Source organism: Natrix helvetica (assembly GCF_964273705.1).
Source record: "Natrix helvetica genome assembly, chromosome: 7".
NCBI classification, from domain to species: domain Eukaryota; kingdom Metazoa; phylum Chordata; class Lepidosauria; order Squamata; family Natricidae; genus Natrix; species Natrix helvetica.
This window is the reverse complement of record NC_138558.1, coordinates 66,452,063-66,479,337: the sequence shown is the minus strand read 5'-3', so window position 1 is coordinate 66,479,337 and position 27,275 is coordinate 66,452,063. Positions and strand designations below refer to the sequence as shown.

At 43.9% G+C, this 27,275-nt stretch overlaps 3 protein-coding genes across 5 annotated transcripts in view; 2 read left to right on the top strand and 1 right to left on the bottom strand.

The window, feature by feature from the left end:
• The window catches only part of TEC (tec protein tyrosine kinase), a 97,891-nt gene extending 87,058 nt beyond the window's left edge, over positions 1-10,833 (top strand). Inside the window, exons 15-18 of the mRNA XM_081958907.1 lie at positions 1,548-1,612; positions 2,718-2,836; positions 5,171-5,328; positions 9,625-10,833. Coding sequence (XP_081815033.1) covers positions 1,548-1,612; positions 2,718-2,836; positions 5,171-5,328; positions 9,625-9,699 — 417 coding nt within the window. The 3' untranslated portion in view covers positions 9,700-10,833. The remainder of the gene's footprint in view (positions 1-1,547; positions 1,613-2,717; positions 2,837-5,170; positions 5,329-9,624) is intronic.
• Positions 10,834-13,014: 2,181 nt separating this feature from the next.
• Positions 13,015-25,819, bottom strand: NIPAL1 (NIPA like domain containing 1). Its single transcript, XM_081958921.1, has 6 exons — positions 25,690-25,819; positions 23,159-23,425; positions 20,716-20,772; positions 19,990-20,080; positions 17,861-18,021; positions 13,015-14,970 (listed from the first exon to the last, which is right to left on the bottom strand). The coding sequence occupies exons 1-6, from the start codon at positions 25,718-25,720 to the stop codon at positions 14,351-14,353; spliced, it is 1,227 nt and encodes a 408-aa protein (XP_081815047.1). The 5' UTR covers positions 25,721-25,819; the 3' UTR covers positions 13,015-14,350.
• A 174-nt stretch (positions 25,820-25,993) lies between these two features.
• Positions 25,994-27,275, top strand: part of CNGA1 (cyclic nucleotide gated channel subunit alpha 1) — a 29,288-nt gene continuing 28,006 nt past the window's right edge. For all 3 annotated transcript variants that reach the window (XM_081958910.1, XM_081958908.1, XM_081958909.1), the window contains exon 1: positions 25,994-26,133. The gene's annotated coding sequence lies outside the window, so the exon portion shown is untranslated. The remainder of the gene's footprint in view (positions 26,134-27,275) is intronic.

Genomic DNA, 27,275 nt, shown 5'->3' with positions numbered 1-27,275 from the left:
GCATGGGAGTCAGGGTCAGCATCAAGGCAACCTGAGAGCTCCGAGGGGGAAGAGGGAATGGAGCTGTCAGAGAGAAAGAGAGAGAGAGAGAGAGAGAAAGACGGAGCCTGGGCTGTCAATCAGCCCTCAGATGGAGAGTCAACAGCACCCAAGTCTGGAGGTGGCTGATGAGAAAGAGGAGGAATAGCTGGGTCCGGTGCCTGATGCGCAGAATTCAGAGGAGAGCAGTGGAAATCTATGGGCTGATCCTTGGGACAGAAGAGCCACCGCTGCTAGCGAAGCCCCATCCTAGCTCTGGGGATAAAAGGCAGGGGGCGGAAATGAATAGATGTGGCAGACAACAATTCATCTCCCTACCGGACAAACTTGTTAGCCTGTGTTGAGAGAGAAATTTTTTGCCAGGGCTTCTGGCACTCCTAATAAAGAAATCTTTGAGTTCACTTGAGAGGATTTGTCATGTTTGGGGAGCTGGGTCAGAACAGCTTATCACATTTTCCACACATGTTAACAGCCGCTCATGTCTTATTCTTCTTACAAATTATTGTAACGTGCTACATGAGGCTGCCCTTGATGGCCATCTGGAAGCTATAGCTGGAAAGTGACAGTGGGGCAGAAAAACATCAAAACCCTTGATGAAAAGAACCCATCTTGCCTTCGAACATTTGAGAAGGGCGCAGAGGATTTCCATCAGGGGTGACATGCTACCGGTTCGAGCCGGTTCGCCTGAACCGGTAGTAAAAAAAGTGCTTTAAAAAGTTTTTTTTAAAGTTCTGATGATCAGCTGTGACAATCAGCTGAGCCACCCGGAACCTATTTTTGTGTGTGAGTCAATTATGTAGCTTTTGTGTTATTTTTATGTAAAGTATGATAGTTGGTTTTTGAGCTCTCTGTGACTCTGTGTGGTTCCTGCTTGTTGCCCGCCCGGTCACATGACCACAAGGTCATACCCACCCAGTCACATGACCACCAAGCACACCCACCAAGCCACGCCCACAGAACCGATAGGGAATTTTTTTTGAATTTCACCACTGATTTCCATCAATTATGCTACATAATTGGAGCACTTGATCCATTCTGGAAGGGAGAACACTAAATAGATTGAAGTTTCTAAAACGATCTCCGGGATGCTCCCCAGTAAACTTAGTTAATTGCTTTTACTTTTCTCTTGGGGAACAGCTTGCCTGAAAAGAACCACTCATCTTAAAAGTACCCATAATTCAAATGATGCTGGAGACCCTTGATTTGTGTTACACTCAATTTGTATTTCTCAACCTTAGCAGCTTGAAGACATGTGGACTTCAATTCCCAGAATTCCCTAGCCAGCCATCCTTTCTGGGGGTGGTAGGATGCTTTAGTCTGGCATGATTCTGTTGATGGTGAGAAGCAATAAAGAAATCTGCTTTGAAGACTTGCAACATATCTTTCTTGGTTTTTGGAGCCTGACACCTCTAGACTTGTGTAACTGGTAGATGTTAAGCAGTAATCAGACTACATCCAAGATATGCAGTCCGTATCCAACTATTGTTTTACTTTTTTTCTTTCTCTAGGCTGCTAGAAACTGCTTAGTGAATGAGTCAGGAGTGGTGAAAGTGTCTGATTTTGGAATGACAAGGTATTAATCATCTCTATACCTTTTAAGCAGGCACATTTTAAGTTTATATTTTTGTACCTTCCAAAGTGGTAGAGTGGTGGCCATGTTTTTAACTTAACTTTAACTTAAAACAGACCCCGATAATGTGTAGCTTACATAACCAAATATTTGTCAAATGTATCCATTACCATTAGGCAGTGACATGAATATTGAATACAAGTACTCCTCAACTTATGACCACAATTGGGGCTGAAATTTCAGTTGATGAGCAATGTGGCCATTAGGCATGTGATCAGATCCAATTTTACAACCCTGTTTACCATGGTCATTAAGTGAATCACACAGTAATGAAAGAGAAACATGTTGCTGTTAAGCAAATCCAGCTTCCTCCATTGATTTTGCTCACCAGAAGGCATCTGGGAAGGTTTCAAATTGTGATGATGTGACTGCAAGGATTGTGCAACAATCATAACTTTGAGGATAGGTCAAAGTCACTTTTTTCCATAGCATCGTAATTTTGAACCATTGTTAAACAAGTGGTCCTTATTTGAGGACTGTGTCAGTTTCTTGTACAGTGGTACCTCGGTATTTGGTGTTAATTTGTTCCAGGAAGTGTGACAACTACTAAAAAGGATGCCTCCCAAACAAACCATGTGACTTATCACGTGACCCTTTGTTTCTGCTGGGAAGAACTTCCTTCTGTCCCCTTTCCTATGTCAGTGACCTTCCCTGCATGGCCGACATCCTGTCCACTCTCTGTGGCCATTCCTCTCTTTTTGCAGTGACCTTCCCAGCATAGTGGCTTCCTGTCCACCCTTTGTGGCCACCCCCTTCCTTTTTCAGTGACCCTCTCAGCATGACTGGCTTTCTGTCCACCCTCTGTGGTCATACCCCTTCTTTTGCAGTGCCCTTCCCAGCATGGCCAACTTCCTATCTGTTCTCTGCAGCTGTCCCCCTTTTTCTATTGCAGCACATTGAGTACTAAACAAATGCTGAGTACTGGGACAACATTTTCACATCAAAATGTGTCGAGTACCAAATTTGATGAGTTTTGAAGCAATATAGTACGGAGATTCCCCTGTAACTCATTTCAGAGGAAGGATCTTTTCTCCCCCCCTCCTTTTAGGTATGTTCTTGATGATCAGTACACAAGCTCTTCAGGCGCTAAATTTCCTGTGAAGTGGTGTCCACCTGAAGTTTTCAATTACAGCCGATTCAGTAGCAAGTCTGACGTTTGGTCTTTTGGTAAGATTGTTAAACTTTTTTATTATTTAAAAAAAATTAGGAGAATTACTTTTTCAAATCTTCGATTAGCCTCTTCAAATTATCTGCCAAAGCAATAATTATAGTTAAGATAGAATTGGGGTGGGGGGGGGGGGAGGATGCTTCATGTTAATAAGTATAAGTATAATCTTTATTGTCATTGTACTTAAATACAATGAAATTGGTTAATGACAAATAATAAATAGTTGTAGGTGAAATAAACACAAGGAATCTTGAATAAAATACAGGTGTCATGGACATTAGTCCTTACATAACTTAACACTTAACATTCAGGAGTTTCAGGTATTGTAATCTGTTTTTAACTTCTGCTTTATTTCCTTCTAGTGGTTTCTAAATATATTGTAAAACACATGTTTCTGGTTAACTGTTCTGATTGTTTCATTTGTTTATCAAATCTCTACCTCGCCCATCTCACCTAAGTGACTTTGGACAGTTTATAATGTAATATTCGCTCTTCATAATGAGATGAACAGAATACAAACTTAAATAGATAAGTAAATAAATTTTATGTAATCACAATCACTTGTTTTTAATGGAGATTTATTATTACATACAGTATCTTCTACTATACCGTTACTATATCACCTGTGTCAGGGGTGGGTTCCAGCTGCTGCTACTGCCAGTTCACTCAGGGACCCGCTATGCACATGTGCGCACTGCACGCACATGCACAATACTAAAAAAATGCTTTCGCGCATGCGCAGAAGCAAAAAACAAGATGGCAGCACCTACGGCGGAGTCAATACAACCAGTTCGGGGTATAGCAGGCCAAGTTACTACCTACTCGTCCGAACTGGTAGGAACCCATCTCTGATCTGTATTATATAGAGATCTATTACTATATAACCTTGTGCTATAAAGATTTACTAATTTTGAAAAGCTGATTTTACACACACACACACACACCAGTGGTGGGTTGCAGGCGGTATGCCCCAGTATCCGCGTACCAGTGCCTGCCGGAAGCAGCAGCAGCCACCGTACCGGAACGGCCCGCCCACCCACCCTCGTTCCTTACCTGTATTTGAAGGAAACGGACCATCTGCGCACGCATGCGCAGCATATGGTGCCTGTGTGATGCTCTGCCGAGCAGCTGGAGCATTGCAGGTGGTGGGTGCGCATGCGTGCGCAGCGCACGTGCCTGTGGTGCACGGCGACTCTTGTTGTAGCATACCGGTTGCAACTGCAGCCGAAACCCACTACTCACACGCACACGCACACACACACACACACACATCTTGTGGTACAGTTGTTTATATGATAGGTTCTCAAAATTGGCTGTGCAGGTAGCCCTCCACTTAAACCACTATTTAGCCTAGCATTTGTGTTGCTAAGTGAGACATTTGTTAAGTGAATTTTGCCCCATTTTACAATCACTGCAGTTGTTAAGTTAGTAACATGGTTGTTAAGTGAATCTGATTTCCCCATTGACCTTGTTTGTCAGAAGGTCACAAAAGGGATCACATGTACCTGGGACACTGCAATGGTCATAAACATGAGTCAGTTGCCAAACATCTGAATTTTTATCGCGTGACCATGGGGATGCTGGTTTGGTCGTGTGAAAAATAGTCTGGGCAATTTTTGAACTGTCACTAAATGAACTGTTGTAAGTCGAGGACTACCTGTAGCATTATTTAGCGTGTGACGCTTAGAAGAGCTGTGTATCTTTTAAAATAATTCAGAAGAAGTGCTTCATATTTTCCGCTTAGAAGAGTTGTGTATGTTTTAGGAAGATTCAGAAATGCTTCATACATTTTCCATAAACACATTTCTTTGCTATTAATTAAAGCAGCTACATTTGAAAAATGTGCTGCCTCTTGACAATTGCTTTGGCAAGGTGACTTCTTAAAGCAACCAGCTATTTTATCACGGCTTTAAAGAACTCCTTTAAAAAGTCAGCTCATTAAAGCAATTCATGAAAAACAGTGGCAACTTTTCCTTTAGGCCTCTAGAGGTGTGAAAAAAATGTTGCTGCTTTAATGAGTAGCCGAGAAGTATCTTTTCTGAATCATCTTGGTGCCTGTGTAAACCTAATGCCTAGTTCTACTTTTCAGACTCATTTCATAAGCACTTGTTTATCCATTCTATTGCTGAATAAACTAAATAAACTTAGAAGATTTAGGCGAGGTGATTATTTAGTTCATTAGGATTGATTTTCTATTAACATATTTGTATTTGCTATCATGGAGGATAACCCAGAATATTGGATTTGAAATCAGTTATTTCTGTGAACTTTGACTAATCTCTCTCCCTCTCCCTCTCTCTCTCCCTCCCCTCCCTCTCTCTCTAATTTTGCAGGAGTTCTCATGTGGGAAGTGTTTACAGAAGGGAAGATGCCCTTTGAGACAAACACAAACTACGAAGTGGTGACTATGATTTCTCAAGGACACCGGCTATTTCGACCCAAGCTAGCTTCTAAAAATATTTTTGACTTGATGGTAATGTGCTGGCATGAGGTAAGTTATGGTGCATTTCTCTTGCATTAGTCCTATTACAGTATTCTCGTATGAAGAGTGACCCAAAATAGACGCAACTATTCTTTGCACCCTACCAGTCAGTCAAGTGAAAATTGCCAGACCATAAGTAAATGCAATATAAGCAATAGCACTTATATACCGCTTCACAGTTCTTTACAGCCCTTTCTAAGTGGTTTACAGAGTCAGCATATTGCCCCCAACAATCTGGCTCCTCATTTCACCCACCTTGGAAGGATGGAAGGCTGAGTCAACCTTCAGCCTGTTGAGATTTGAACTGCCAAATTGCAAGCAGCTGGCAGTCAGCAGAAGTAGCCTGCAGTACTGCACTCTAACTACTGCGCCACCGAGGCTGTCTGTTCCTCCCATTTGCTGTCTGTTCTTCCAATTTTTGTGGGTGCACGAATAGTACCCCTATCTTGTGCCTTACTCATTCAGGGCTGGCTCAGTGGCTAAGACGCTGAGTTGTCGATCAGAAAGGTCGGCAGTTCGACTGTTCGAATCCCTAGCACCGCATAACGGAATGAGCTCCTGTTACTTGTCCCAGCTTCTGCCAACCTAGCAGTTCGAAAGCATGTAAAAATGCAAGTAGAAAAATAGGAACCACCTTTGGTGGGAAGGTAACAGCGTTCCATGTACCTTCGGCTTTTAGTCATACTGGCTACATTACCATGGAGACGTCTTTGGACAGCGCTGGCTCTTTGGCTTTGAAACGGAGATGAGCACCGTCCCCTAGAGTCGGGAATGACTAGCAAGGAGTGTGAGGAGAACTTTTACCTTTAAATAGAGCACAGTCTGAAAAGAGAAATCTAATACAGGTAGTCCTCAACTTAATAACCATTCATTTAACAACTGTTCAAAGATACAGTGGCACTGACGAGTGACTTATGACCAGTCCCGACACTTACGACCATCGCAGTATCTTCATAATCACATGATCAAAACTTGGAGCTTAGCAACCAGCATTTATGACAGTTGTGTAGCGTCTAGGGATCGTATGAATCCGATTTGGGACCTTCCCATCAGACTTCCAACTGTTTAATGGGGGAAGCCAGATTGACGTAATGATCATTTGATCCACTTCACAATTGCAGTGTTCTGCTAACAACCATGCAGAAAAGATCGTAAAATCTGGTGTGAATCGCTTTAACAACCGCTTTGCTTAGCAATGTAAATTTTGATGCCATAAATTGTGGGCTACCTGTAGATTTAAAGAGTGGAAATTAGATTATTTTAAATTCTAACAGTTAGCATGTCAGGGTTCCAAGTAACACCCCCCAATGAAAGAAGACTCTGAGGCTTGAGTTTCCTCAAAGTTCCATTTTATTAGAGATGGCATATTGGCACCTGGGAAAACCCAAATCTGAAAGCTTCCAGGTTTTCCCCACCCAAGTGAAAGTTTAAGTCCCTGCCCAGCACCCACATGTCCATCACATGGTCCAATCAAGCACGTCTCAACTGGCGATGCCTCCCAGTCACACCACTCCAGGTGCAGGGCAAGACGTCCTTGACTCTCTGAGAAAGGAATATTATTTATACTATATATCACCCATACTCCATATAATCCCATCACCCATTTTTCCACAGTAGAAAATGTGGGCGGCCTGAAGGCCCAATGTATTTAAAGATGGCTTCCAGGTCTGACATAGCAATTTTATAAATCAGAAAAACATTAGCAATTGACAGTACTGTCTTACAGTGCCAAGAGATAAGCTTAATGTGTTAGTTCTACCTACAAGAAAGATGTTAGGTAGAAAGATGTGAGTTTAACTAAGTGCAGAAATTAAATACTAATAAAATATTGTCTCCCTCTTAGTAAAACTATCATGTTCTTATAACTTCTATACTTCAGAGGTGAATTTGGTTGAAACAACACTGAATAAAAAAGGATTACTCTTGCTTAGTTCTTCAACCTATTTGTCACCAGAGTGCTTTAGCGATAGCAATAGAACTTATATACCGCTTCATAGTGCTTTTACAGCCCTCTCTAAGCAGTTTTACAGAGTCTGCCTCTTTCCCCCAACAATCTGGGTCCTCATTTTACCCACCCCGGAAGGATAAAAGGCTGAGACAGTGAGATTGAACTGCTGAACTGCAGCTAGCAGTCGGCTGAAGTAGCCCAAAGTACTCTAACCACTGTGCCACCTGGGCTATATGAGTATGTGTTTCCAAACTATGACAGTTCCAGCAAAACAGCAAGAAACATGTGGCACCTTAAAGACTAACAAATCTATATATGGGTAAAATGTAGATCACTGTCCATTTCATGGCTTATATCACTCCCAAAACATACGCAGTAATGTGTTAACTTTTTATTTGTAATCATCCCAATTTTGTGTTAAACAGCTTCTTCCAATATTTGTGATTTGCTTAAGCCAGGGGTGTCCAAACTTGGGAACTTTAAGACTTGTGGACTTCAACTCCCAGAATTCCCCAGCCAGCATAGTTTCTGAGAGTTGAAGTCCACAAGTCTTAAAGTTCCCAAGTTTGGACACCCCTGGCTTAAGCAGTCAAGTAAGTTGATGAAGAAAAACACCCTTTCAGTTTGATTTACTAGTTAGCCCTCAATTTGCAACTGTAATGGAGCCCAGAATTTCCATCATAAATAATGATGGTCATAAGTTGAGATACCCACATGAACAGACACAATTTTACAAATAAATTATGGTGGTTGGTGAGTGAATGCAAAAAAATTTAAGGGAACGCCATACTTTTAAGGGAACACTGGGATTGTTAAATAGATTCATGTGTTTCTATAATAATAGCAATAGCACTTATATCCCACTTCATAGTCCTTTACAGCCCTCTCTGAGAAGTTTACAGAGTCAGCATATCGCCCCCCACAATTTGGATCCTCAGAAGGATGGAAAGCTACCGTATTTTTCAGAGTATAAGACACACCTTTTTCCCTCAAAAAAGAGGTTGCCAAAAAAGCTAACACAGTTCTAGGCTGCATAAACAGAGGGAGAGAATCAAGATCACGTGAAGAGTTAATACCACTTTATGAGGCCTTGATAAGGCCACACTTGGAATACTGCATTCAGTTTTGGTTGCCATGGTGTAAAAAAGATGTTGAGACTCTAGAAAGAGTGCAGAGAAGAGCAACATAGATGATTAGTGGACTGGAGACTAAAACATATGAAGAACGGTTGCAGGAACTGGGTATGTCTAGTTTAATGAAAAGAAGGACTAGGGGAGACATGATAGCAGTGTTCCAATATCTCAGGGGTTGCCACAAAGAAGAGAGAGGCAAACTATTCTCCAAGGCACCTGAGGGTAGAACAAGAAGCAATGGGTGGAAACAAGGAGAGAAGCAACTTAGAACTGAGGAGAAATTTCCTGACAGAACAATTAATCAGTGGAACAGCTTGCCTCCAGAAGTTGTGAATGCCCCAACACTGGAAGTCTTTAAGAAGATGCTGGATAGCCATTTGTCTGAAACGGTATAGGGTTTCCTGCCTAGGCAGGGGGTTGAACTAGAAGACCTCCAAGGTCCCTTCCAACTCTGCTATTTTATTTGTATTTGAATGAAAATCTGGGTCCATCTTATACACTGACTACAGCATTTTTTGCCACCGGAAACCTCGCCCCTTCACCAAAATGGCCATGCATAGCCTTTAGGAGGCTTCCAGAGTGCTCCTGGGAGCTGGGGAGGGCCGAAATGAGCGAAAAACAGGCTGTTTTTGCTCAATTTTGCCCCCAGCCCCCAGGAGCACTCTATAAGCCTCTTAAAGTCTATGCATGCCCCTTTGTAACAAAAAACGGGCCTGTTTTGGGAGGTCAGCAGAGTGCAAAAACTTTTTAAAAAAAATTTGCCTCTTCAAAATCTTATACTCTGAAAAATGCGGTAAGTCAATCTTCAGCCGGTGAGAATCAAACTGCTGGCAGTTGGCAGAATTAGCCTGCAATACTGCATTCTACCCACTGCACCACTACGGCTCTTATAAAAACACCCATGGGTGGGTTTTTTTTTTTTTTTTTGCTGGAAACAGCCCAAAGAAGCCAGAAACCAGCAAGAAAACTTTATAAATTGTGGTCATGTGACTGAAACTCTGCAACAGGCAGTAAAGGTGAGCCAATTGCCAAGCTCCCAAAAACGTGGTCATGTCACTGCAGGTGTGTGTAGCCATCTGAAACCCTACAACTGGTGGTAAGTGACTTTTGAAGGGTAGGTTGTAATGTTGAATCATTGCTAAGTGAGGACTATTTGCATATCGTGCCTCACAAAAGAAAAAGAAATGTCACTTATTGGAGCCTTTTTAAAACTTCCACTTGTAGAAGCCAGAAGGACGTCCTACGTTTCAGGATCTCCTGCATATGATTGAATGTATAGCTGAAGACTCTTCGTCCTGACTATAAGCTTGGCAGGTGCAAGAATTCACAATAAGGACATACCGTTTTAGAGATGCTGCTGGGTTCTTCCCAGAGACACAGTCCTGGACGCTGCTTAGAAGGACCATGGGAAGACAAGACAATTGTGCATATTGCCCCTTTGTCTCTGGAAGACGTTTTATCGACATATTTAAAGTCCATTTCACGATTCAAACAATATTGTTATCGAGCAAGCCACAGTGTGGTTTTCCTGAGAGGGGAAATGCCCATTTGTAGCAGGCTAAAGCTTACTGTACAACGTAACCCAAATCAACACAAGCCTTTTATAAACCACCTGTTGACTTGAAAGGACAATATTTAAAGTGATTGTTGTGCCCTCCAGATGAGCTTGGGCACATCTCCTTTTCCAGCCAGCACAGAGGTTTTGCATACAATGGGTTGGTCATAGCTGCTGGTGAATGTGGAGGTGAGATGGAATATGGAGAATGAGTCTCCTACAGAACTTGTCTTTATATACAAGACCTCAGTGGTTTGTTAGGAAAATAGGGACAAAGCGAAAGACTAGTACAAAAGTACCAGATCTCTTTGACTGGAAGCTGCTCAAGGACCCCACCAGGCCCGAAACAGATGTTAGGAAGAACACAAGACTATCAGAAGATCTTCCGGGACTTGTGACTTGTTTAAGCAGCCACTAAGTTAATGAAGAAAAATACCCTTTCGGTTTGATCTGCTGTATCATTCTCCGCAAAAGAAAAATATTATTAAAGCCTCTTTAAAACTTTTCTATTTCTAGAAGCCAGAAGGGCTCTTTTGAAACACGGCATTCGTCATAAATGTATTCTAAATACCATTTATGGATTGTAAATAGGCACTGCACATAGGTTTTCATACAAAGGGAGTACGTAATATGTCCTAAACTATTTAAAAGCACAACATATCGACTCCTTTTATCGTATGCTGCACGTTCAGTTTGGTGTTTAGCAAAAAGAGAACAAGCTCCCAACTTTATTACAAACTGGAGAGGGTTTTTTAAAAATCAGATTGTTATTTTGATTTTACCAGCTACAAAGCGTGCTCCATGGCCAGGGAAATAATGTATAGCAAAACATGTCTAATAAATATACTTCATATAATAAATATGAAGTTGTGATGAAAGGTTGAACCACTGGTTTTCATTTTCAGGTGGGTGCGCGGTGCAAAATTAAACTTTCACACTCATTAAGATACTATTCACCATGTCATAAATTATGACCATCCCAAAGCTCATCCTAAAGTTGCATGGGGACATAATTTCTGACATCACACAGTGCTTCAGAAGCATCGAAAGCATCTTATATACAAGAGCTTTGCAGACCCCAAAAGGAAAAAAAATATTTTTTTGCTTTATCCTGAAACTGTTCAAAATCAGCAAAAGTAATTTTGCAGTTCTGTTTAGGGGGGGAATTACATAAACCTACCCATTATGTAATTTTGCCCAAACAATCTAGACTCTGCTGCTGAAGAATACCAATGCTGTTTGCATAAATCCAAGTTAATTACATTTGAAAAGAGGTTAGGTATGAGGAGTAGCAGCTAAAGGACATTAACACAGTGGTGGGTTTCCAAAAAAATTCCTACCTATTTTGTGGGCATGGCCTATTTTGTGGGTGTGGCTTGGTGGTTTTGTGACTGAGTGGGTGTGGTCAACTTGATGTCACTCAACAGGAGATGTCATAGATTGGGTAAAATGTGGTGAAGCTCACTTAACACTCTTGCTTAGCAACCAAAATTAGTCATAAGTCAAGGACTATCTCTGCTTTCCTGTTCATGGCAGCCATGTTCTAGTAAATTCCTTCTCCTTTCTGGCAATTTTCCTCTCTGTTAGAAGCACCAACATAATCCAGACAATGTAAGGTTTCCTGCTGCAGCAGGGGGTTAGGCTAGAAAACCTCTGAGTAGCCTTCTAGTCCTAAATTGCTCTGCTGTTTTCCTTTTGTTTCTTTGTTTCTTTCTTTTCTTTTTCCCTTCCCTCTGTGGGGAGCAACCACCCCCCCCCCAAATAAAATTTTACCAAGCCACCATTATTACCAGTCCAGTACGCCAGATTTTCACTACCTCTTCTGGCGTACCAAACAGGACCGGGAGGAACCCACCTTTGCATTACCATTCCCAACTGTTACTTATTGTTGTTAGTCGCGAAGTTGTGTCTGACCCATTGCGACCCCATGGACAACATTCCTCCAGGCCTTCCTGTCCTCTACCATCCTCTGGAGCTCATTTAAGTTCATGCCGACTGTTTCGGTGACTCCATCCAGCCACCTCATTCTCTGTCGTCCCCTTCTTCTTTTACTTAGCTATTTCTAAGTTAAGATTTCAGTAAGCCCCTTGCCCCACATTTTATAACATAAAGACTAGACCAGGGGTGTCAAACTAACAGCGTCATGTGACATATTGTGACTTTCCCCCCTTCACTAAACCGAGGGTGGGGGTGGCTAGCGCATGATACATCTGGCCCGCAGGCTGCAGACTCCTGGACTAGACTATATGCTTGAAAAAGAAATACTCTTATTTACCATGGTACATAAAGAGTTTGCAAAATTGCAGCATGTGTGGCCTTTGCTTCTAAGAATGGCACCACCACAGAAAGTTGCCCTATGATTTGTTACCTTAAAAATAAGGGATATTCCCAGAAATAGGGAGCTTCATACAAAGGACTGGTGAACTATCTTTTGTCTTAATTGTAAGTCATCAATAGCAATCAATTCACACTCTTGGGTCTGTTGTGTAAATATCTATTTTCTCGATATAAATGTTATGTGGACCTACCCAGGAGTGGTCTTCAAAAATTTCAGCAACGGGTTCTCTGCCCGGCTGCTGGGTGGACATGGCCTAGTCGGGCTCCTGTACCACAGTGGGAAGGGAGGCCTTTTCGCCTTCCCCAGACTCCGGAGGCTTTCCTCGAGCAACTGGGAGGGTGAAAACTGCCTCCCTCGGGCTCTGGAGGGCCTCCGGAGATCGGAAATGGGCCCATTTCTGGCCTTCTGGAATTTCTGTGAGGCTCGTTTTCCCCCCTCCCCGAGCCTCCGCGTGGGCCCTGCACTCACCTTGCATCCAAAATGGGCCGCGTGGGACTCCGGGGAGGGGAGGGAGGGGCCAGCTAGGGGTGGGATTTGGGGGTTCTATGAACCATCCATAACGTTAGCTACGGATTCTCCCAAACCCAGGCAAACCCCTAGCAGCCCACCCCTGGACCTACCTCCATCTGATTCCCTGTATCCAGGTTTCCCATAGGAGGCTCCTCCAGATAAATTAGGATGATATAAAATATAAAAACTGGCCCAATGTTAATAGGATACACTATCAAAACATTTTTATTCATTTTTGTCAATATTCTATCAAAGCTTCAAAGATTCTCGATTCAGAAAATTAAATATTAAATATTTTAAAATAGTTACAGCAAACTTCATACAGATACAGAAAAGCAATCCCCCCCCCCAATGGCACTTCACCATCACTGTTCATGGTTTTCAGATGAGCCACAAGGTAAGTGACCACTCCAAATAATTAAAAACCTGTATTTCCTTAAAGGTTTCCTTATCATGGAACAAATGACAATTCTTAACAAACTAAAGTGATAAGAGAAATTCAGAGCTAAAAAGATGGTATTATCCAAGGCCATTCTTATTCGTTACTGTGAGCTAAATATATGATGTTTATTTGTGTAATAAAACCTGTCTAGCTGTTTGTTTCTTTCTTAAGCAGTTTTGGAACTAAAGTGTTAATATTAAATACTGAAGAGATGACTAAAAATCTTCACACAGCCAAGCCTGTGTTTACAGATGGAAATCTATTTCGAAACCAAATTTATTGGCACTGATCATTTGACTTCAGACATTGACATGTAACCAAAATCACTTTCTAGCTCACAAAATAACCAAGAAGGTCACCATGGGTTTTTTTAAAAAAATCTTAACCCTGTATTATAATACACTTCTGTGTAAAAGGAAAGAGACTTTAACATTTGAGAGCATACATACATGTTTCTTAAAATGCTAATCTATCATCTTGAACAATTAAAAGCAATTGATGAGGAAAATAAAATTTAAAGGATTTCCAGAAATGTTTAATGTACACCAAGTTGATTCCCAGATTTCATGAGTTTATTGTAAGGATTTCTTGGTCTGGAGTTAATTCAGTGCTATCTGGCACTGTTTTCATTTAATGTATTTGGATTTTAAACTTTGTTGCTGGAAGTTAAACCTAAAAAAAGAGAAGAAGTTCTCTTTGGCAAATTCCTACTTGGGAAACTAGAATAAATTAAAACTTCCAATTTACTAACATGCTGGTCATTAGAAAAAGTCCTGGTTTTCACTAAATACCCTCGCTTAACCCTCAGGAAAAAAATCTCATTTTAAAACAGTGAAGCTATAAAATACAATTTAGAAATACATTTACATACGTAATTCAGTTTACTAGAAACTATAGTTATCACTTCAACAGAATTTCTGCTATCGGTGACTTTTGCAGCTTGTCAAAGGTGGCAAATACCAAAATGCCAAAATGATCTAATTTCCTTCTCTAACCCAAAAGCAAATGGCACGTCTCCCTTTTGTTGCTCCAAATTCTGGGATAGTTGAAGATGATGATATTGCTCTGGTGGGCGGTAAGCCGTGAGAGATGACTTCAACGGTAGTTACTGTCGTTCGTTCCCTCGGCTGAACAGAGTATTATCCTCATCGCATATCGAAAGGGGAGCGTCCATATTTTCCAACAAAGTGTGATGAGACTCATAAGTGTGCAGAGGCAAGCTGGGGTCTTTTTTAACGGAAGCCGCCAACTGGTTCCAGGTAATGCTGACATTTTTGAAAGCGTGAAGGAAGAAAATGCCAATGATGATGGTGAAGAATCCGCTCAAGGTCCCAATGATATCTCCAAGTTCCATGCTGTTCCATTCTTTGAAGAGGATTACAGAGCAGATTACCACCGTGGTGGTGAAGCACACATAATAAATGGGGGTGACCAGAGATGTATTAAACACATCCAATGACTTGTTGAGGTAGTTGATTTGAGTACTGACAGCCAGCACCAAAATGACGGCTAAAACATAGAGCAGCGGATTTCGGAAGACTGGCTTCTGATAGAGCATGTCCTTTATAGCGATGCCCAGGCCTTTGACGGAGGAGACCGAAAAAGCCCCGATCAGGGAACAGATGGAGATGTAGACCAATATATTGGTCTGTCCAAAACGTGGAGCGACAACAAAAATAAGTACCAGCGAGGTCAGAATTACAACGGCAGCAAACACAATGAAGACTGCAGGAAAGGAAAATAACTACATGTTAGGACCAGGGATGGGCTGCTGGGTGTTTGCAGGGGTTCGGGAGACGCTCTAGCTAAGATTCTGTGCAGTTCGGAGAACCCCCAAATCCCACTCCTGACTGGCCCCGCCCATTCCCTCCCCTCCCAGGAGTTCCCACGCGGCCTGTTTTGGATGCAGGTAAGTGCAGGGCATGCACGGAGGATTAGGGAGGGCAAAAAACAGGCCTACCGGAAGTTCAGGAACCCCCAAAACCGGTCCATTTCCAGCCTCCACAGAGCTTCTGTAGCCTGGGGAGGCCGATTCGCCCTCCCAGAGGCTTGAGGAAAGCCTCCAGAGCCCAGGGAAGGGCAAAAATGCCTCCCCACCCACCATGGTGCAGGAAGCCGACTAGGCGAAGCCCACCCAGCAACCGGGCAGAGAATCTAAAATTTTTGAGGCCCACCCCTGCTTAGGACCATTATGGCAAACGTATTGCATGTGTGCCCAAAGTGGCATGCGATGCAATGTCGCCCAGCCCACACGGCCATGCCTGTTTGTCTTCCGGGTTTCTGGCGCACCTGCATATGTGACAATCAGCTGCCCTGTGCGCGTGCGGCAGTGTCAAAAACTGGGGTGCGCATGTGCAACGGCCAGCTGATTGTCAGGTGAACATGCATACCAGAACCCGGAAGTTCGGCTTTTCTGGAGTGCAATCCCTTTGTCCGTGTGGCAGTGCCGAAAACTGGCGTGTGCATGCATGCCAGCCAGCTGATCGTCAGGCGTGCATGCGCATTAGAATAAAGAAGTTAAGCTTTTCCAGAGCACAGCCCTGATGAGCGTGCGTGTGTGCAACATTTGCGCGCAACCTTTTCAGCACTAGGTGGCAAAAAGATTTAGAGAACAGCAAAGATATCAAATCACAGTTGATGTGATCAAGTGCATATGATCCGATGTTCCCTAAATGAAGAACCACTTATGAAATACTTCCCCGTTCTGCAAGGATAGGTACTAATTTCTACTCTATTCCTGTGTGAAAAGTATTAGGAGGGAAACTGATAACTCGAGGTTCAGTGGTGGGTTCCGGATCCGCTGCAACCGGTACGCTGCGATGGGGCCGGGTGTCCACCATGGGCATGCGTGGTGCACATGCATGCACATGCCCTGCCCTACGATGCTCCAACTGCTTGGCAGAGGTTGCACAGGCAGCGTACACTGCATGCGTGTGCGCAAATGGCCTGCTAGCTTAAAAACAGGTAAGGAATGAGGGCGGGCAAGTGGACCCAACGGAAACACCGTTCCGGTACGGTGGCCGCTGCTCCTAGCTGCCACCGGTACACCTATACCGGGGCATACCACCCTGAACCCACCACTGCCAAGGTTCCTCTTCAAGATCTGAATGTTTTTTTAAAAAATTGAGGTAAAATAGAACATGTTCAAATTTATGCACTGACTGTAAGGTTTCTCTATGCCAGTGTTTCTCAACCATGGCAACTTCCAGATGTGTGGACTTCAGCTCCAAAGTTCATAGATCACAAAAGTGGTTGAGGTTGAGAAACACTGAGATAGAAGAAGAAAGAATAGCAGAGTTGTATCCCATGCCGGAAATCCTCTTGTTTGATTTTCACTACATTTCAATTGCCCAGAGCCTGGGAGCAGCTTGGAAGCAGAAGCCTTCCTCCTTCTGTGTTAGCCCATTTTGTCAATGTATAAGAATTTATGACCTGGAATAGCCATGGCAACAAGTCAGCCAATGGGAACTGTTCGGTGACTGAGACACAGGATTTGTTGTGAGCCATGTCAGACAGCTCAGAGCCTGGGCGTCGCTTAGCTTAACTGTTCTGTGTATAGAAGAATTCATTTGTCCTTACTCCTTGCTTCTAGTTCTAGTCCTTGCTTCTACGTCTTCTCTACTACGTCGCAAGAGCTGTATGGGTATTGTATACATGCATCGTGTTTTATATTTTTGTATATAAAGAAGTTTCTTCTCTAAATGAATCCTGCTGAATTATTTATTTGTGGGCTGGCTGGATAGCTACAGACTCTTGACATATTTCCATTTGGTATCTCCATGTCAGCTGTAATATTGTACATGCAGAAGACCCATGCACAATCTCAAATCTGTCTATAGGACGAATAAATAGATTCTAGCCAAATCTAAATACATTCATGAGGAAACATTTTCATAATGGGGGCTCATTCTAGGTGCTGTCTTGCTCATGCGCTCGCTCTCTCTCTCTCTCTCTCTCTCTCTCTCTCTCTCTCTCTCTCTCTCTCTCTCTCTCTCACACACACACACACACACACACACACACACCATGGGTGTTAGGAGTCTTTATTAAGGCTTCCAAGCCCGAGTTAGTATTCCCCAGCAATTCCCTTTGCCAGCGCCTCCAATGAGTTCAACAGGCTACTCCAAAGAAGCCACAGCACAAAGACAAGAGAGGTCCACTAGGCAAAGGCAAGTTCTGAAAAGGCAAGAATCACAATGGCTGAAGAACACAGAGAAAGCAAACAGACACATTGCTCCCAGCACTCCCCTTGCTGAGCTAAATAACTGCTTCCTGGTGCAACCCATCAAGAGGGGTGAGGCTGCCGCCTCCCAAGTAGCCTGACTGACCTTTATTGTACATGCCTCCTCTCTGCCCTACATGCTCTTGGATCAGGAGGCAGTTCTTCATCTCCACTGACCAGCTGCAGCTGTGCCTCCTATCTCTAGCTCAGCCAGCTGCTCCTCCGGTCACTCTCCTGTTCTCAGCCCCTCCATTCCTAGGTCATAGCCCCCAGCTGCCTCCCCTCCTAACATGCCCAGGATCAGCTGATCCTCCAAATTAACATCTGGGGAGGCATCTGGAGAAGCTTCCGGGGGAGTCATCACATTCTATGATAGCTCTCTAGTAAGCGTACCTGGGTCTTTCAGTTTGATTTCCATGTCATCCAATGATGTGATTTGTTCCTCTTCAGGAGCATGGATGACCATCACGGTGGACCCCAGAATGCTTAACACACAGCCCATCTTTCCGTGAATGTTGAGCTTTTCATCCAAGAAATAGGAAGACAATATCGCACTGTTTGAAATTTTCAAAAAAGGAGGAATTGAGCAAAGACAGATCCCTTGAGAATGTAACAAATCTAGATTCACAACTGAAGTTCTGAATAGCTACAATGAATAAGAACCAAGAACGATAATAGACAACGTTTGCACATTATTATTTATTAATCGTCTTTGATATATCAACTTATGAGTTTAGTTTTGCCAAACTCTACAACTGTTCATCCTGACTTTTGGAAACGTTATAAAGAGAAATGAACTGCACATAGTATATAATATTATATTATATTATATTATATTATATTATATTATATTATATTAATTATATTATATTATATTATATTATATTATATTATATTATATTATATTATATTATATTATATATATATATATATATATATATATATATATATATATATATATATATATATATATACACACACATACATACATATATATATAATATTATATACATCCGTCCGTCCGCACCCGGGAGCTGCGGAGGCAGAAATGTTGTCGGCGCTCCCGGATGATGAAGCCACAGAAGCGACTGGGTCGTTCCCCAGTCGCTTTCGTGGCTTCGTCATCCGGGAGCGCCGACAACATTTCTGCCTCCGCAGCTCCCGGGCGCAGCCGGATGGAGGTAGCCAGAATGGCGCCGAGGCAGTCTGGCGGGCGAGCAACCGAGGATCAGGCTGCTTCGCTCGCTCTTTCGTCCGCCCGGACCGCCTCGGCGTCGCTGTGGCTACATCCGTCCGGCCGCGCCCGGGAGCTGCGGAGGCAGAAATGTTGTCGGCGCTCCCGGATGACGAAGCCACGAAAGCGACTGGGGAACGACAAGAACCTTCCTGCCTCTGCTGGATTTCGCGCGCTCCTCGCGACTGCAATATGCAGTCACGAGGAGCGCGCAAAGTCCAGCAGAGGCAGGAAGGTTCTCGTCGTTCCCCAGTCGCTTTCGAGGACTGCGGAGCGCGAGCCGGCGGAGCACGCTCAGGAAGGCGGGGAATGGGATCATGTGTGCTGGAGGCTGAGGCAGCCTCAGCCTCCAGCACACGTGGTCCCATTCCCCGCCTTCCTGATGACATCACCAGCCTCACCAGCCATAAACCTCACCGCACGTCACTGCAGAGCACCTTCTGATGGTCCCTAAACCGCCACAGAGTATATAAATTGTGTGTTTATATGCAACTGCCTTTACAAACCTACTTTGTCACAGTGCCTGGCTAATGTAATTGTCAAGGTCAGATTCTCAATTTAAATCCTGTATATACTAAAAGTGAGGGATGCGGTGGCTCGGTGGCTAAGACGCTGAGCTTGTTGATCAGAAAGGTTGACAGCTCGAATCCCTAGTGTGTAACAGATGAGCTCCCATTACTTGTCCCGGCTTCTGCCAACCTAGCAGTTTGAAAGCATGTAAAAATGCAAGTAGAAAAATAGGAACCACCTTTGGTAGGAAGGTAGCAGCATTCCGTGCACCTTCAGTGTTTAGTCATGCTGGCCACATGACCACGGAGACGTCTTCAGACAGCACTGGCTCTTCGGCTTTGAAACGGAGATGAGCACCGCCCTGTAGAGTCAGGAATGACTAGCACATATGTGCGAGGGAAACTTTTACCTCTACCTTATATACCAAAAGAATCACATATTGGGGAAAATGTGTATTTTTGCAGAAATAAGTTAGGGGCAGAGCTGTGTATGTGTGCATAGTCTAAAGCTCTTTATAATTGCCAAATTCTAACAGTGAAGTATGTTGTCACTTTGGGCTCTCCAGAAGAGTGTTTTTGGCTGGCTGTGGAATTTTGGGAGTTGAAAGTTGTGAAACACATCCTAAAGTTGCCAATTTTGAGAAATACTGCTTTAGATAGATAATATAGACATGATTTAACTAAAATTGAAGTATAAGAGCCCACAGTGTATCTACGGTCATGTTGAACTCTAATCCTAGATGTCTTAGTTGACAAGCAAAGGTACTAATTGTACTAACCTTATAAGGACACTTAGTGCCCCCAATGGAGTGACCAAAGTTGCCGGAGCAAAGGCGTATGCAGCAAAGTTGGCAGCTTCTCCTATTCCCACTGCCAAAAAATGACAACTAGAATTACTTGAGAGATATAACATTTCTAAAAATATGAGTATCTTTTTGGAATTCTATCAGTAATTTCTGCCTGCCCATGTTAGATTCAAGAAACTTTTGGAAACTACCGTATTTTTCAGAGTATAAGATACACCTTTCCCCCCCAAAAAGAGGGTGAAAATCTGGGTGCATCTTATACACTGAATACAGCATTTTTGGCCTCCCAAAACCTCGCCTACTTGCGAAAAACGGGCCATTGTTTGGTTATTTTTGCCCCCCAAGCCTTTCATTAAAAAAGAGGCATATAGAGGGTTTGGGAGGCCTACAGGTGCAAAAACATTTTTTTAAAAAATTACCTCTTCAAAATCTTGGTGCGGCTTATACTCCAGTGTATTTTATAATCTGAAAAATACGGTATTAGATTATCTCTCTCCATCTCTCTCTCTCCACTACAACCATAACTCTAACAAGAATTTCTGGCAAATAGAAATGGACCTGCTTTCCATTCATACTGTATGACAGAAATATTAAGGCAGAGGAAGCCTTGCTTGTAACAACTACAGCCAGTTTCTTTTAGCAAGAAGTATACAAAAATAACTACATATAAATGTAAAGCTTAGAAGCTTTAATACTTACTTGAAAGCAATCCTGCCCACCATAACCATTCTTTGAGGTATGAATAGCCCCCTTCTCCTAGGGAAAAGAAAAACCATAAAAACATTTTTGGAAGAAAAACCTAGAACTCCGCTTCTATTCAAATACTTCAACTACCCCCTTTTGTAATATTTTTTTCAAAAGAGAATTTTTTGGGTGTCATCCTTATTTCCATTGTAACTGCAGGCAGAATTATACCAGCAACAGTAAAAGCAAGAATCATAGAACTTTGGCTTGGAAGGGACCTTGAAGGTCTTCTAGTCTAACCCCCGGGATGAAATGCTACCGGTTCAGGCCGGTTTGCCTGAACCTTTAGTTAAAAAATGCTACAGGTTCGGGTGAACCAGTATTTCCGACGACCAGCTGTGATGTATGATTTATATTATCTAAAAAGCAAAGATAGAATGCTCATCTAAATCGCGTGGCACAGCGGATTCCCCCCCTCGCTCTTCACTTACCTTTGCAGATGTGCTCAGTAGCAGGCTCCGCCCGCCCACCCAAATGTCATCATGCCCACCCGCCTGGAAGGTCCTGCGTATGCGCGGAGGTGGGGCATGTGCTCACATTTGTGAACTGGTAGTGAAGATTTCACCCCTGCCCCCAACCACCTCTTCTAGCCTAACCAACCCAACGCAGGAGATCTTACTGTATTCGGGACAAGTTGCTTTGAACTTTTTCTAGAGCTCCAGCATCTTTTTTGTATCAAGTGACCAGAACGGGAAGCAGTATTCCAAAGGTGGCCTCATTAATGCAGTATAAATCAGTACCATCACTTGGGGCTGCCTCTCTGTTGAGGTAGCCCAAGACTGCAAATAACCTTGTTGGCATTGCAAAGTGGCTGGCTGAGACTTAAGTGATGGTCGGCTAGGCTAACAGCCCTGCAACCAGATCCGTGGAGAAAGTCTTTTCTGTGGACCGGAGGGGGCGTGACTTCGTGCGCTGCCTTCATCCTGCGAATGGGGCACAGCCCTGTTTCTGGCATTTTGTGGACCGCTGCTGGTCCATGAACTGGGGGTTGGGGACCAGAGGTGGTATTCAGCAGGTTCTGACCAGTTCTGGAGAACCGGTAGTGGAAATTTTGAGTAGTTCAGAGAATCAGTAAATACTGGCTCCTCCCCCATCTATTCTCTGCCTTCCGAGTCCCAGCTGACCGGGAGGCAATAGATAGTACATGGCCCAACAATAGTAGCTAGTAGGGAAAGGGTCCTGAAAAATCCATATTCTACACTTGTGCATTTGATTTTTCCTGCCTAAATGCAGGGTCTGGCTTTTCTACATAATAACTGCATATTGTTGGCTAGGGCCCAATCAAGATCTTTCTCAATCTTCAGTCTGTCTTCCAATTCGCCCAGTTTGGTGTCATCTGCAAATTTGATGAGTGCTCCTTCTATAGCAGGGGTGTCCAAACTTGGGAACTTTAAGACTTGTGGACTTCAACTCCCAGAATTCCCCAGCCAGCTCTGCTGGCTGGGGAATTCTGGGAGTTGAAGTCCACAAGTCTTAAAGTTCCCAAGTTTGGACACCCCTGTTCTATAGCAATAGCATTTAGACTTATATACCACTTCCCAGTGCTTTACAGCCCTCTCTAAGCAGTTTACAGTCTGCCTATGGCCCCCAACAATCTGGGTCCTCATTTTTTTTACCTACCGTGGAAGGATGGAAGGCTGAGTCAACCTTGAGCCTGGTGAGATTAAAAAAAAAACTGCCAAATTGAAGGCAGCCGGCAGTCAGCGGAAATAGCCTGCGGCTCTATATTCCCTCATCTAGATCATTTATGGAGCTATTGGCCTAGAAGCCAGGATTCTGTCAATTCTAGACCCGTCTTAGACATGAAAGCCAGCTGGATGAGTTTGGACCAGTCACTTCCTCTCAGCCTGTCCCACCTCACAGGATTGTTGTGGAGAAAACAGGAGAAGGAATGGACATTAGAAGCGCTGGCCATCTTGAGTTATTTATAAATAATAATAAAGGTGGGATAAAAAGCAAATAAACCATATCCTGGGTATGAGCTATATAGGAACTAAGTTATTAAACTAAATTAACAGAAGAGTAATTAAATTTGTTTAACTGTTTCAAGACCACTTTTTGTTACGCTGTTTTGTACACACATAAAAATCAAAATACTGTGGATGTATTTTTTTTTCAACAACTCTTCTTTATTATTAATTTATTTACTGCCAAAAGGCCCCAAAGACTCTTTTCAGACCTCCTACAATATGATGGGTGAGGGGGACCTTAAAAAAAACCAGAATGTTTCATATTTGATGAAGAAAATACCCTATGCTTTCCACAAGAGTATACCCTGCACGAACCACTCAATATTAAATACACATTGGAGATACAATAGCCAAGCAATGCTTTGAGACTTGATTTCAAATTTCAAAACAAAAAAAGGATACTTGAAAGTAGTATTTATTTATTTTACCAGCTCTAGTGAAACCTTTTGCAGCCATTTGCAAAAGGCCCTTCTTCTTCAGTATAAAGCTGGAGCCCACAAAGATACTGGAGCCGATGGCCAATGCGACACCCAGGTACAAGCTGTATTTGCTTCCTTGGGGAGTGGAAACATTCAGCACGGTTTCATTGGGGTATCTCCCCGAATAGGCAAAAAAAGAAGCTTGTAGCTCCGAGACGTTGAGGATCTGGCACCAGGCATGCTGAGAGTTGGGGCAAGACAAAGGAAACACTTCCCCTAGAAGAACAGAAAAACGAGGGACTGAACATCGGATCCACATAGGTGAGAAAATGTTTGCAGAGCTGGTCTACAGGCTTAGCAAAACAAACCCTTAGCAAAACAAACAAAAGTGCAGAGAAGAGCAACAAAGAGGGTTAGGGGACTGGAGGATAAAACATATGAAGAACAGTTGCAGGAACTGGGCATGTCTAGTTTTATGAAAAGAAGGACTAGGGGAGACATGATAGCAGTCTTCCAATATTTGAGGGTCTGCCACAGACAGGAAGGGGTCAAGCTATGACCTATGGCAGTGATGATGAACCTTCTTGTTGTTGGGCGCCAAAAATGCAAGGACGCACATGCTATAGCGTATGCCTGTGCCGGCACCCATCATGCAAAGCGAGCCTCCAAATGCGCAGGCATGCACAACTCCCCCTCTCCCACGCGCCGCATTGCTCACCTCCAAGCTGACCTTGATATTTCCTCCAGGGGGCTGGGGGAGGCCGTTTTCGCCCTCCCCAGGGTCCAGGAAAGCCTGTGGAGGGCGAAAAACGGGCCCAATCGGCCAACCGGAAGTTTGGAAACGATCTTTGAAACTTCTAGTTGTGCCCTCCCCAGGCTCCACGGGCTTTCCTGAAGCCATGGAAGACCATGAAAACAGTCTCTCCCCCCCCCCGCCCTCCGGAAGGCCAAAAATCAGCTGGCCAGCATGTGCTGGAACTGACAGCTCACATGCCAGCAGATAGGACCTATGGCAATGCCATTTCTTTTTTTCTCGCTTTTATATTAACTTATATGCATTCAAGAAAGCTTTCATCCTTGGTTTGATGCATTTCTGTAGAGGTGCAGTGGAGATAATCCCAGCACCTTTTTTGTTAGGTCTGTTTCTTTTGAAGAGTTTATATACTTCTAGCATCACATTCCAGTTACAAGTTTCATCCTACCCGTCCTTTTGTACTAACTACTAGGACATCAGGTTCACCCTGCTTGTTCCTCATACTTTGAGCATTAGTGTAGAAGAGACATCCTAGACCAGTGATGGCGAACCTATGGCACGCGTGCCACAAGTGGCACGCGGAGCCATTTGTCAGGGCACGCGAGGCGCTGCCCTGTCAGCTGGCCAGTGCGCAATACGCGCTGGCCAGCTTAGTTCACCTTTTTAAAACCTATTTTTCGCCCTCCCCAGGCTCCTATAAAGCCTCTGGACTTCCGGGTTGCTCGGAGGGTTGTTTTAAGCATTCCGGAGGCTTCAGGGACCATCCGGAGGCTTCCCTGATGCCTTTGGAGCACTTAAAACGACCCTCCGAGCCACCCGGAAGTCACTTCCGGTTTGCTCAGAGGGTGGTTTTAAGCGCTCTGAAGGCTTCAGGGAAACCTCCGAACGGTCCCTGAAGCCTCCGGAGGGCCGCCGGGGGGGGCGGGGGAGGCTCTTTTCGCCCTCCCCAGGCTCCTATAAAGCCCCTGGAGCCTGGGGAGGGTGAAAAAAGCATGTAAAAATGGGGGTGTTGCGCGTTGTGCGCGCATGCGCACTGGGGTGTCGCACGTTGCATTATGGGTGTGGCACGCCCGCACACGACCCCCCTGCACTCCCCCCCCCTTGTGGCACGCGAGCCAAAATAGGTTCGCCATCGCTGTCCTAGACCTTTTACAGGCTGATCCTGGCTTTCCTTCTTACGGGGTTCCCCCTTCCTCCTCCCCGCTCCCTTCCTCATGGTTTGATTGTTGTGCTTTGTATTCGGTCCTAAAAGATCCTAAAGACCAGTCACCCTTCCCGTTTAAACCTCACACACACACACCAGCTTTAAACTAAATCCATTTGATTTTACTTTTCGCATTTTGATTTTCTGAAGAAAGCTGCTCCATTTGGCACGCTTGTGTTCCCCCTTTGCCTCTCTCACCTGTTGAGTTTCCAGGCACCAACTGCTCTTCAAGATGCCAAGATCAGGAAACTTTCAATGCGTAGGATGGGCGGAACCCAGAATTGGTGCAAAGCGTGCTACCTCCTAACTGAGGAACCCCCTCACTAATCCCACTCTATTTGCAACTCTACTACTATTACTACTACTAGTTGGGCAGGGGGTTGGACTAGATGACCCACAAGGTCCTTCCCAACTCTGTTAATCTGTCTGTTAAACTACTAGTAGTAGTACTATTACTACTACTACTGATAACTGCTACACGAAGGTGCTCACACAGCTTTCTCAAGGACCCAGCTGGGAGGCGGAGTTGTGTGCAGAAATTAAAGACTTTCCCCCAAAGCGGGGAGAAGGCAGCCAACTCACCTTCCTTGCACGACCTGGGCAGCAACACCATTTTCTGCCCACGCTCGGACAGCTCACACCCGCTCGCAGGGACGGACCGCGATCCCTCGGATTCAGCGGGACAGGAACCGCAGCAGCCCAGCGCTGTACTCCTCCCGCGGAGCCGCCTTCCTCGCGAGTCCGAGCGAACATCTGGAGCGCCCCCCTCCCTTATTAAAGAGCCGCCACCAATCCCAGTCGAGGGGCGGGAGTCGCGGGGGACACCTCCGGCGCTGCTCCGCTACTCTCTCTCTCTCTCTCTCTCTCTCTCACAAACACACACACACAAAAACACACCGTTGTGACGTCATAAAGGCCACGAATGGGCTGGACGTTCCATCCTGACTGGGGTCCCTTCCAAGGAGAAGCCCCGCTTGATTTATCCGTCTGCAGAAACGAGTCCGAGCAACCGAGTTTTGGCTGAAGGTGAGCCCTTTTTTTTTGTATTTGTGTGTTTGTGGTGGGGAGGGGGGAGATTCAGATAACTGGACAGCAAAAGAGAATGGAATGGAGTGGAATAAGAATAAGCGTTAGTAATAGAATAGAATAAGAATTAGTAATAGAATAAGAAATAGAATACAATAGAATTAGGAATAGAATTAGAATTAGCAATAGGATTAGGAATAAAATAGAATTAGGAATAGAATTAGGAATAGAAATAGAAATAGTAATAGAATAAGAGTTAGTAATAGAAATAGAGATAATAGAGATAGAAATAGAAATAGAGCTGGAAAGGACTTTGGAGGTCTTCTAGTCTAGCCCCCTACTCAAGCAGGAGAACCTATATACAATCTCAGAGAAATGGCTGTCTAGTCTCCTCTTAAAAATCTCCAGTGATGGAGCACCTGCAATTTCCTGAGGCAAGTTGTTCCACTGGTCAATTGTCCTCATTGTTAGGAAGTTCCTCCTTAATTCCAGGTTGCTTCTCTGGTTAGTTTCCATCCATTGTTTCCTCTCCTGCCCTCCGGTGCTTTGGAGAATAATTTGACCCCCCCCTCTTCTTTGGGGCAGCCCCTCAAATACTGAAATACTGCTAGTTGTACAGCAAAGGATGCAGTGGATCCTATCATTCGTCTTTCTTACCTTCTCTGGGAAACTTTAAGAAATGCAGGTAAGGAATTAAAGGGACTTAATCCCATTCAATAAAGGGAATATTTTAGAAGATTTAAGATGCCCGAATCCAAGCTATTACAGTTTATGCCTTGTGGTTTAGCATCCCTCTCCCCAATTTGGTGAATCTGGCCATTTCCCTCACTACAATGCATTCTTAAAAATATACTTGACTCCGAAATGTGCTCATCTGGGAACTTCTGGGAAGCTGCTTAGAAACAGCAATTAATTAGCTCTCAGGAACATAAACCCATCTGAATACCATAGGACAAATCTTAGGCCGGTAGATAGGAATGTATCCATCCATCTATCCATCCATCCTCTTTCACTCTCATCATATTTTAAGAAACACAGGCTTAATGCACTTGAAAATATCCCTACCATGAATGCCGTTAGAAAAAAATACTTCTGAATAGAATAGAATAAAATAGACTTCTTCATTGGCCAAGTGTGATTGG

What these genes read in the sequence shown, in the direction of transcription:
- NIPAL1 (XM_081958921.1), bottom strand. Translation starts at nt 25,720, where the DNA reads ATGGTGTTGCTGCCCAGGTCGTGCAAGGAAG. An exon ending in GCCCAGGTCGTGCAAGGAAG is followed by an intron (nt 23,426 to 25,689) that starts GTGAGTTGGCTG and finishes CTGTTCTTCTAG; the next exon opens with GGGAAGTGTTTCCTTTGTCT. An exon ending in AAAAGGTTTCACTAGAGCTG is followed by an intron (nt 20,773 to 23,158) that starts GTAAAATAAATA and finishes TCTTTTCCCTAG; the next exon opens with GAGAAGGGGGCTATTCATAC.